The sequence below is a fragment of the Primulina eburnea genome, unplaced genomic scaffold (genome assembly GCF_022965805.1).
Source record: "Primulina eburnea isolate SZY01 unplaced genomic scaffold, ASM2296580v1 ctg532_ERROPOS1188953+, whole genome shotgun sequence".
Lineage (NCBI taxonomy): Eukaryota > Viridiplantae > Streptophyta > Magnoliopsida > Lamiales > Gesneriaceae > Primulina > Primulina eburnea.
In genome coordinates this window covers 90,894-102,984 of record NW_027331326.1, presented here as the reverse complement: position 1 = coordinate 102,984, position 12,091 = coordinate 90,894, and the positions used below count along the sequence as shown (strand labels likewise).

The window sequence follows — 12,091 nt, the reverse complement described above, 5'->3', positions numbered from 1 at the left end:
GTGCTACACAATGCCCAGGAGTTAGTGACATGTTGTGAAAGTTGTCAACGTCATTCTCGGTTGCATCACCAGCCGGCCGCACTGATGAGGACTATCATAGCTGCTTGTCCTTGACCAGTGGGTAATTGATATTGTAGGACCTTTCCCTGTAGCTCCCGCTCAGAAGAAATATCTGTTGGTAGGAGTAGACTATTTTTCGAAATGGGTTGAAGCAGAGCCTTTGGCCAGTATTATTGAGAGTGGGGTCTTGAAATTCTTATAGAAGAATATATTGTGTAGATATGGGGTGCCTAGAAGACTGATATCCGATAATGGAAGACAGTTCCAAGGAGCTAAGATCCAAGTCTGGTGTAAAGAGTTGAAAATTCAACAATTCTTTACCTCCTTAGCTTACCTGCAAAGTAATGGACATGTGGAGGTGACTAATAGGACGCTAGTTCAAGGTCTAAAGGTTCGACTTGGCAATGCTAAGAGCAATTGGGTGGATGAACTACCGAGTTTCTTGTGAGCATACCGAACCACCCCAAGAGAAGGGACAAAATAAAATCCTTTCAGTTTAGTATATGGTAATGAGTCGGTGCTCCAAGCTGAAATTGGATTGGAATCGGCGAGGGTGATGTTCTATGATGAAGATAATGGTATGAGACAGGCCGCTGACCTTGAGCTATTGGAAGAGAAAAGAGAGGCTGAGAGCATTCGTATGGAAGCTCATAAAAATCGTACAGCTCAGTCCTACAATCGTAGGGTCATTCAGAGAAGCTTCCAAGTGGGTGACTTGGTCCTAAGAAAGGTACAAGAAGAGCAGAGAGGAAAGTTGGACCCAAAATGGGAGGTTCATTTCAGAGCGACCGAGAAGCTTAATTTTGAAGCCTATTATCAGGAGAATGTGCAAGGAAAAACTTTAAAGATACCTTGGAATGCTTACTACCTTTGGAAATATCACTCTTGATTTTATCGTTGATGTATTTCGTTTTTGAATTTGTCCTATATAATCGGATGAAATTCAATAAAAACAAGTTATTCTATTCAGCTCATGAATCTTGTTGTATTATGAGGATGAGAAAAATTAAATTTTATCTACTTGGGCATTGCCGAGTAGAGGAGAAGAGTTGGAGAGAATACAAATTAAATTTTACCTACTTAGACTGCGCCAAGTAGAGGAGACGAGTTGAGGAGAAAGAAAATTAAATTTTACCTAATTGGGTTGCGCCCAGTAAAGGAGAAGAGTTGGAGAGATTGAAAATTAAAATTTACATACTTGGGATGCGCCTCGCCGATAGTCTCCTGGAGATGCTCGCGAAGAGCCCTACCCTCACGTGAATCGGAAAGCATCCAATCAGATAACCTCAGCGTGCTCAACCAACTCTCCTAGATACATGATGCCCTGAATAAAGTAGACGAGAATGAGAAAACGAGAAGAAAATCACCCGTATATTGAACATCAAGTTAAGGTTTAAAGGGAGAAATGTACCTTAGTGAAACTGCTGCATGTTCGGCGAGCAAGTTCAGACCATCCCAGGGAATTCATGAATGTTGCATCTGCGTGGGAAGGGAGCTGAAATAATAGCGTCCGTGCTATATGAGTAGGAACTCGTCTAACAATAACTGATTTCGTGGTATACAAAGGATGTATCCACGGCCCAGAAGGATGTTCATCATCTGATCCGGTCACCTCATAAGAATAAGCCGACGTGATTGAGATCTCAGAAAGTTTTTGCTTACCTTTAAGTTGGACGGATGTGCTGGGATCAGGGGAAGTCTTCTTCTTGCTAGAGTGAGGAGGGGACTCGTCCTTAAAGGGCGGGGAGGAAACTCGCTTCTGGGTGGAGGAGGACGAGCCTGTCTTTTTCTTCACGGCACTAGGTGAGCCATCAGGTTTCTTCGCAGCATTGGAGCAATTTCCCTTCGTGTGTGTCGTGACTGCTGGAGTAACTTGCTTCTTGGGTGCTGATGACGAAACCCCAGCTTTCCCCTTCTTCGCGAGCTCTCAGAGAAATATGGCATTCATGACTCTCGTACCTGTGAATAAAAACAATGAACCAGATGAGAATGTTATAAAATATTATAGTAAGTAAAAACGAAATAAAAAGTGTGAAAAGATGAGACTATCTATCAGCATCCCCCTTCAGTTTAATTTTTGCTGGACTTAACCCGACATAGTATAGGAGATCTTCAGATAAGAGTTTGGAAATACTAACACATCGGTCCCCTAGTACACTCACTATGCGCAGATATGCTTTATCCTTTTTGAAACCCTTTGGAAGGGTAGGCTTGGTGAAAACAGGGTACCACTCCGTGACACAAGTCAACTCTTTGGGAGGCTGGATAAAGAACAAGTTTTTTTTTCTAGTCCTTCACATAACTAAGAGCCCTATAAAAAATCTTATGGTTGGATCAAGATGTTACGTAGAAGGGCTCCTCCTTCGATTTGGCCAAGACCAAAAAGTAGGAGAAATTGGTGCAATATAAAGAAAGTTCTAGGGCCCGTAGTAATACGATGAAGCTGCATATCGAGCGGAATGTATTGGAGGTGAGCTGATCTAGATGCACCTTATAATAACTACTCAACTCTTAGAGGAAATCACATAGGGGAAAGCTGAGACCCGCATCTAACTGATGTTGGAAAAAATTATTACAACTTTTGGGAGCTAGATAGGGTCGGTTTTCGGGGGTGGGAATGATGATCTTATGGGAAGAGGGAATATGCCACGAAGCCCTAAGGTCCAACTCATTAGTAGGAGAGTTGTGGGATTATATGTGGCCATACCATATATTATCGGCGTTGGATATATTCATTTTTTAGTTCACATGAAGGATTTCTTCACCGGGACGCTTATGGCTTACAATCTCCTTCTCGTGGGAGTTGGGAGAAAATTCAGGATCTTCTAAGGAAGTCCTAGACTCATCAGACTCGCTAGACCTCTCGAAATTGCTCGAGGAAGTGAACTCAGAATCAGATGAAGACATGGGTGTTAAGGATAACTAAACAAAAAGAGGAGAAAACTTACTCGGAAAAAGCGTGGGAAAATACTCGAGGAACAAGCCCAAGGGAAATGGCAGGTGGTGGGCGGAGCGAGGGGCGAGGGTGCTCAAATGAGTGTGCAGAGGTGAGGGGCTGCGCTCAGGGAGGGGCGGGGCAGAGCTGCTAGGCGAGACAGGCGAGAGCTACAGACTAAGGGCCAGGGGCGAGGCAGGAATGGCGAGAGCTGTTGCAAAGAGAAGGGGCGAGGAAGGAGAGGCAGAGGGCGACAGGTGAGGATGTGGCGCGGGCGAGGAGGCTGCGTGGAGTGGCAAGGGGTGAGGGGATGAGCGACGAGGCAGGGCTAGGGGTGAGTCGGCTAGGGCTGGGAGAGAAGGGTGAGGGCGAGCGGCGTAGGCTATGGCGAGTGAAAGGCAAGGGCGAACAACGAGGACATAGTGAGGCTATGGGGAGGGTAGACAACAAAGAGGGCGAGTGGCGGGGGAGAAGGACGAGGGCGAGGGCGAGGAAGAGAAGGGCGAGGGCAAACAGCAGGGACGGGGCAAGGAGAGGGGAAAATAAGGGTGAGGATGCTGCACAAGAGGCGAGGCTGCGCGAAGGGAGATGCGAGGATGGGGTGAAGCCGAAGGCGTGGGTGGATAAGCTAGGCGAGGCTGTGAAGGCATGGGCTCGGGCGGGAGAGGCGAGGCTCGCAGGAGGATGGAAGCGGTGATGGACGAGGCTCGGGAGAGCGGTGATGGGCGAGGGTTGATGACGAGGGGCTAGGGCGAGGCTGTGGGTGAGAGAGGCTTTGTGTGAGGAGGGGAGAGGCTAGCTGTTGCGAGGCGAAGGGGCGAGGTGGTGTGCAGGGCGAGTGCGCGAGGAGGGGCGAGGCTGCGGAGTGGGGAGAGTGCGAGGAATTACGTTGACGAGGGCTAGGGTGCATTAAATATTAAGGGGAGACATGATAATGAAATGAGGAGGGCATTTATTTATAGGGGAACAAAAAAAAAATGAAATGAAGGGTTATTGATGGATACCGTGTTCATTCGTCTAGGAAGCGCCACTAATCAAACTTCGAACATGCGATTCAGTTCAACTTGGGAGGAGGAGACTGATAATACTCCCATATATTGACCCATCAAGATCATGCCCAAACTGGATTTTGGACCCCCGGCCCATCTCTTGCCAAGGTAGAAGACCAATGATGTACCTCATGTATACTCCTATAAATATCAGGTTTGAGTGTCTAATTCATTCATTCACTATATTGATTCTTAGCAGTGTCCTTAGCTGCTCTCTAATTCTATTCTTCGATATCTGACTTAAGCGTCGGAGAGGCAATGGCGGGGCACCCTCCCGGTCTTTTTCTAACGGTCTCCTTATTGATTCAGGCATACAGTAAATTTGAGGTCTGCATTTGGGCTAGTATCATCTGCTGAAACCGAACCCTATATTTTTAGTGAGAATCACATTCATTCATGAAAATGATATATAATTTATTATCTTATCCCAAATTTAATCAATCAAGTGAAGCATATTATTTATTCAATATTATTTCACATTCTACTAAAATATTTTAATAAGAGTAGGTCTCTTGTAAGACGATCTCACGAATTTTATGTGTGAGACGGGTCAACACTACTGATATTCACAATAAAAAGTAATATTTTTTCATGGATGACCCAAATAAAAGATCCGTCTCACAAAATATGACGCGTGAGACTATCTCAACAAGTTTTTGCCTTTTAATAATCACAATATTTATTATATATCTAAATTTATCAAATATCACAACTCAACTAGGCGCATCGCGGTCTTAGGTTTTTATATTGATATAATTGGCTTTTAAATTTTTTTGTATGACCTATTTATTGAACATTAGAATAAAATTTGACATTATTTATTGTGGTGTGTAATTTTTCAAGTGGTATTCATATTCTTAAATATAAATAAAATCTATAATTATGTGTTTTGTGATAAAATTAAAAAGAATTATTTTGTTATATAATAACTAAATTAAATATTTTCTTATCATATAGATTGATTGTTTTTAAATCGATAAAGGAACAAAACATCTTTTTTTATAACATAGAATGAGATCGACAGAAGTTAAATTTAAAGAATAAAACTCTATATCAAAGATAATATAAATAAATTAACTTTCAAGCAATTTAATTTTTTTTAAAGTATATTTTTTATTAAACTTAGAGAATATTTGCACCATCAGATTTATAATATTAATATTAATATATTAAAGTTTAAAACTTTATCTTATTATTAGCAATATTTGTATTAAAAAATATTAAATTAATATAATATATAAGTTAAGAGAATAAAAGAATTTTATCAATAGAATATTTTATTGAAAACGAAATCTTGGGTCTGCTCTACAATAAAAAAAAAATGAAATACCTGCATAGAGTCATATTCTTTCGTATTTTAAGATTGTTCACCAAAAACATGCAACTCTACGTTTATCGTTTTCTTAAAAATTATAGTTAGTGATATCAGTACAACTCTAATAAATAATATAGCACCCCAAATGTCACGTGTTGATGACTCTATTAACACTACGAAGAAAAGACATTCCTCCAATTCTCCAGTTCGTTCCCTGTATCACAAGATGCAATAAAAATAATGTTGGTGGAACAATAGCTTAAATTATTATATAAAATTGATAATCTCTTTTTGAAACATTCACCCACTAACTTATAATGGAAAGTTTACAAACTTTAATACAATTCGATAATTTTATAATATAAAATCTTCTCAACCTTTTTATGTTTAAATTGACTACATTTCTTCACATAATTCATTTTTTTCTATAGTATTTTCGGTCTTTAATTTGATTAATGGAATTTCAATCTAAAAAGAAGCATGAAGAAAGATAACAATACATTAGAAGGTAGGCAAACACTTATGTGAGACGGTCTCACGGGTCGTATTTGTGAGACGGATATCTTATTTGGGTCATCCATGAAAAAGTCTTATTTTTTATGTTAAGAGTATTACTTTTTCTTGTAAATATGTGTAGGGTTGATCCGTCTCACAGATTAAGATCCGTGAGAGGTCTCACATGAGACCCACTCTAGAAAGTAACACTTATTCGAGAAAAGTAAAAGGTCCTTTTTTTTTAACTTAGATATGTGGTCTCAGTTCCACCTATGGCAGAGAAGGAACCATAAGCAATTTTAACCTTTTATTCATGGTGAGCACGGTCATTGTAATTTTCCCCCGGACACCATCTCATTTTAAAAGGTCGTAACAGCATGGTCATTTCGTCGGATTTCCAGATTCGTAGAGTCGAATCAAATATTTAGGACGAGTTCGAAATCAAAATACAAAACTCAAGCAGCCTACCTTGGTCCTTGGATATTGATAAAACAAGGTGAGACTATCCAATTGTAGGTCTCATACAAATGATGAGCCACATATCGGTCAGGTGGATGTCGGTTGGATCACTTCACCAGTAATATGATCTAATTTTCCTGTTACATCGAAGAGCCAATTTCATGGATTTCTCCTATTTGTGATAGTTATTCCTGTTGAGCTTATGGAGTGTCAGTTGGAGGGCGGAATGCTACGGAAGGAAGAACTGGCAATCAACGGTGAGACACGATGCAGCAGTGGAAGCAACCAGGTTTTATGGAGACTCGGTAGGCCCTTTGTGTCATGAGAATTAAGGATCAAGAGCACAACGCTTGATTCCATGAAAGTTTTGAGAAGAAAAACAACTGTTCTTGAATAAAGGAGTGAGCACAATTCACGGAGACGAGATTCACAGATTTTGTCTTCAATTCAACTGACTAAAAAATCATTTACTGTCAGAGAAAATCCTGACTGCATCCTGCACATCTGACATGACTAGATAAAACAAAATAGTATTATAAAATCGAACTGCCCAAAAGGAAAATTAACCGAAACAGGCGCATTGAACGGGTAAACTCTAATTTCAAAGGAAATGCTCACTCTGTGCATTCATAACAGGGAGATATGCCACTCCAGAGTGATCAATAATACAAAAAATTACAACATTATTCTACTGAGTTGGTTGGCTGAAAATCATTACATGTCATACGCACAAACAGATATTTAACTAATTTGGTACAAAAGCATCAGAGACTATAGCTTGCTAGTGTTTTCGCTCCCACTTTCCTTCACGCCTAGCATCCCGTTCTCTCCTGTCGACGATCTGCCTAGATTTGCTACCCCTGGATCCATGCCTTTGAGCAGATGGAAAACCAGTCGACTGTCCCTCTAGGGCAGACACTGTATCGGGGTCCCCAACGCTACCCGTATCACCAGAATCCTTGCTCCGTCCATCAATATTATCTTCATAACTGCTGCCACAATCATCTGATCTTTCTCGTGATTGTAGTATCGTGGGAAGTTGACCTGCAAATGGTCTTGCCCCTGATAATACAACTGTTGGCTGGTTGCCCATGGATGTATTAGAAGTAATAGCATCTTGCTGAACCGTTCGTACACTTGTTCTTAAGTTGCCTTCATTACCTTCCGGTAAATTGTCTCTTTCACGGTACCTATCTCGTTGCCTGATTATTAAAAAGTGAGATATTGTGTCAGATGGCAAGACTTCAAACAACGATTTTTATAAGCATGCCGACATCCATTAGATCTGGCCAGTAAACAAACAAGGTGATGGAAGAAAACCGAGCTTTTTCATAGTAACATCGGTATCAAAGTCGAAAAGGCAATCTTTTGGAATTAAGAAAGGACACTGGCCAAAAGGCTTGATGCGAGTAAAGCAGTTCAATAAACTTGAAGAATCTTAACCAGCCTTAAAAGATCAAGACGCTGAAATCACAACAAAATGCTACTACTGCCTGCCTGAAAAAGACAGCATATCTAAAATATTGAAAAGAAAATCAAATAAAAAAGAAACACTAGAAATCCACATGATTTAAGGAACATTTGCAATTAATGTCTGACAACACAAAACAACTGTTATGATAGATGTTTCAATAAAACAGAGGCCGCCCCCTCGCTCCGAAGAAGTGCTAGTCGGCTGAAAATTATTTCATTATTGTTTTGGGCTATTTTTGGGATTTTTTCTAAAAGTTTTTTTGGATTTAGATTTTTAAAAGCCCAATTAAAAAAAAATGAAAAGTAATTTTTTATAGACCTTGGTTGGCTTGCCCTAACATACCAAACTTCATCTTATTATGTTGATACCATGGAACCCGCCTACGCGGCCTAGACGCTGGTCATGAGTATCATAGGGCCTCAGGGAGCAGGCAAGATGCACAACTTATTGACGCTAGGCATACCATAGTATAATATACTAAAATTTAAATGCTTGAAGAAAATTACATCACGAGTACCAACTACAATAAATATTTGTTAGTGTCCAAAAGTGATGGCAATGGTATTTCATTCAAATTTGAATTTATAATCCATTCATTTAGAACAACTTAAAGGATCCTAGAGCCTTGATACGCATCAATGCTCGTGCATCATGGCAAAATCTCCTTTCCCTCGCGACAGCTTGAACCTAGGTGCTTGCATTATGAGCTTTTAATAACTATAAGCAAATCCCAGTGGCATGAGAAACTGAGGGAGCTTTCGTATTGGCCAAAAAAGAACTAGCAATGTTCCTTCACCCTGGTTATTATAATTTTCACAAGTTTCAAGGAGAGGTTTGTCATGTATTTATAAATCATAAAAGTCCATGGTACTGGACACGGTTATAATTTCTAGTTGGGCTGGTTGGAGTTGCTGGTGTGATGGCTCACAATAAATAGCAGGATTCCCATTTCAAATCCGTTATCATGTTGGAGACTAGAGTTTACAATCTAACGAACCACTGACTACACTGACAATAAGTATCCTGAAATCCCAACAGGTCAGGCATGATATATGCTTGTAGACTAAGAAACTGTCCAGGCCCATAAGACAGTAAATCCATAGCTCCAAATGACATACTGTTAGAGTAGATGTCCTGTACGCCACTGTTGGCTAGAGAATTTATTGACTCAGCTGTAATAAACAATATTTAATTTTAATATAATACATTAATTCATGGTTTGTTAGTTATTTATCTGTATACCCATTTAATCAACATAGATAAAGACCTTGATTATACTTTAATACAAATGAATCGTAATTCGATGTTGAAACTCATTTATAAATACTGTATAATCTAAATTCGTTCCTAGTCGATTCAACCACCTAAAACATGGATAAAGGTCACTTGAGCTCGAGACGAGCATCTGTGATGTTGTGTACCGCGTTTTCGGTAAGGGCATAGAGATGTCCAAACACGCAGATGGGTAGTCGTATTATGATTATACCGAACTACCCTCCCTAAGACTTTTCAAGTAATTATCATTACTCGAGGGGATAAGTCTGTGGTTATCATTGTTCACCATTAGTCCTTATGACCCGGGACAACACTGAGGCTCTATATGCTAGAGTTGTGCTTTGACTCGTTTACTGACTCTAGGAGGGTCATCAGGTGGCGAGACTGGGTACACTTGCGACACATGTAGGAACCAGTGCACTGTAGCCGGAAACCGTTCACTTACGGGTGTGGATATCCTGTGTGATCTGATGAAATAATTGTGCATGAGATCTCTAGCCAGAGTATGAGATGTACATTAGAGAATGAGTTCTCCAAGAACTTAAGAAAGTCTAAGAAGTTCATGTTCTATGGAGGTAGAGAATTGAAATTGGAAGGCTACACTGATTCTAGCTTCCAATGTGACGTAGATGATTCGAAATCGACCTCTGGTTTTGTATTCATACTCAATGGTGCGGCTGTCTCTTGGAAAAGTTCAAAGCAAGACACCGTTGCATATTCCACCACTAAAGATGAATACATAGCTGCATCTGATGCAACCAAAGAGGCAGTTTGGATGAGAAATTTTGTACAAGAGTTGGCGTAATTCCTAATGGAGTTGATCCAGTCCCTGTGTACTACGACAACACTGGTGCCGTAGTGCAAGCAAAGGAACCAAGGTCTCATCAGCGATCCAAACATATACTGAGGAACTTCCACATCATCCGGGAGATTGCCAGGACCATTGTTTGAGAAGCATTGCGAAACAACGTGATTAAAGTTTATCGTTAGTTGGTTCTAGGGCAAGCGAGAAATTGTTAGAGTAAATGACCTGTAAGCCAACTGTTGGCTAGGGAATTTATTGATTCAGTTGTAACAAACAATCTTTATTTTAATAACACATTATTTCATGGTTTGTTATTTCTTTATCTGTACACCGATGTGATTAACATAGATAAAGACCTTGATTATACTTTAAAACAAATGAATCGTAATTTGATGTTGAAACTCATTTGTAAACACTGTATAATCTAAATTCGTTTTTAGTTGATTCAGCCGTCTAAAACATGGATAAAAGTCGCTTGAGCTCGAGACTAGCATCTGTGATGTTGTGTACCACGTTTCTTGGTAAGGACATAGAGATGTCCAAACACGCAGATGGGTAGTCATATGATGATTATACCGAACCACCCTCTCTAGGACTTTCCAAGTAGTTATCATTCCTCGAGAGGATAAGTCAGTGGTTATCATTGTTCATCATTAGTCCTTACGACCTGGGACAACAGTGAGACTCTATATGCTAAGACTGTGCTTTCACTTGTTTACCGACTTCAGGGGGGTCATCAGGTGGCGAGATTGAGTACACTTGCGACACATGTAGGAGCCAATGTATTGTAGCCGGGAATTGATCGCTCACATACGGGTGTGGATATCCTGTGTGATCTAATGAAATAATAGTTCATGGAATCTCTGGTCAGAGTAAGAAATGTACATTAGAGAAGAGTTCTCCAACTGTACATGCGATGCCACTATTTATTATTGAAGATGTGTCACAGAGTTATCGAATTCTTATACAACCCTCGATGAACCAATGGTTGCAGATTCGATCAGGATATATGAGATGAAGGGACCTACTGTACGTTAATCATAACCGATTGGTTCTTGCAGACACTATCAGTGATACCTAGGGAATAATGGGGCGATGCTACTAGAAGCTCTTATCATGATTCAATGGGTGCAATCAGTAATATGATTTCTGACATTCTCATTATCAATTGTTGATACATAGAATGGGTCAAATTAGGGTAAACCCGAATAAAGGATTATGTCCTGAATCACAAAGAGTTGTGAACCCACGACTAGCTGAATCCCTGAACCATTGAGGGTCACACAAGTACTAGATTATTTTGTCCCCGTTGAGATAATAAATTCAAGGAGTTGAGCCAAGGGATTCTCGAAAATCACCTCCTCCCACTCACTTTGTTTTCGGCCACTTCAGATCAATCTCAACGTAAAATCCTTCTAAATTTCTAATGCAATTTAGAAGAAAACATTTGATCTAGTCGTGGACTTGATAGAAGGATTGAAGAAAAAGAGCCTCGAAGAAAGTTCGTAGGAAATACATAAAGAGTTATCTCCGCTAATCTCGGAATAGTTGGAGCCTAGTGAATATCTCACTAAAGGTAAAAGTTTCAAACGCCCTATGAATATTTACTTTAAACCATACGAGTGTCCAAATTATATTTTAAATGTCAAAATAAAATTTTACAACTTCCGCTTCGATTTGGACATGAGAAAAAGAGATCACAACACATACCTAGATTAGCTTAATGTTGAAAGGTTAAAAAGATCACATATTTTTGTATTCTTAACAAATTGTCCTTGAATGCAACCAAAACAGCTTGTACAAGACTCTAAATTTAAAATTTAATGAAGCAATTGCGATGGAGAGTAAGACGCACCTACTATGGCTGGAGGATGCAAATTCTCGTCTTGATGACCGCATCCCAGTTTCCAGTTGCTCAAGTTCCCTCTGGAGTTCGCGCTACATAAATTCATCTTGTATTTGATAAGCAAGCAATAGATGGAGAATATTTTCATTTGAGTGGTGAAACTATCTTTCAGCCTAATGTATATACCACTCAACTAATGAGAATTTTCAAGTAAATTTAGTCTAGCTTAGCACAAACCATGATCGCATAAGAATAATTGCAGAAAGGTCAGCACACATGACAAAAGGGATCAATGGAAATCCACGAAGCTATTAATAAATTGATCAGTTAAACATGTTCACAAAATTCTAGAAAAATGGCCAATGCAAGGCTATTTTG

General features: G+C 39.8%; 1 protein-coding gene across 2 annotated transcripts in view; it reads right to left on the bottom strand.

Annotated features, from left to right (window-relative positions):
* Positions 1-6,875: 6,875 nt before the first annotated feature.
* Positions 6,876-12,091, bottom strand: part of LOC140821344 (uncharacterized) — a 42,085-nt gene continuing 36,869 nt past the window's right edge. The window contains exons 25-26 of one of the 2 annotated variants that reach the window (XM_073181819.1): positions 11,723-11,805; positions 6,876-7,515 (exon numbers count right to left, since the gene is read on the bottom strand). In XM_073181819.1, the coding sequence (XP_073037920.1) occupies positions 7,095-7,515; positions 11,723-11,805 (504 nt within the window). In that variant the 3' untranslated portion in view covers positions 6,876-7,094. Of the gene's footprint in view, positions 7,516-8,107; positions 8,585-11,722; positions 11,806-12,091 lie in introns of those variants that run through there. The other variant, XM_073181821.1, reaches the window with a different exon arrangement.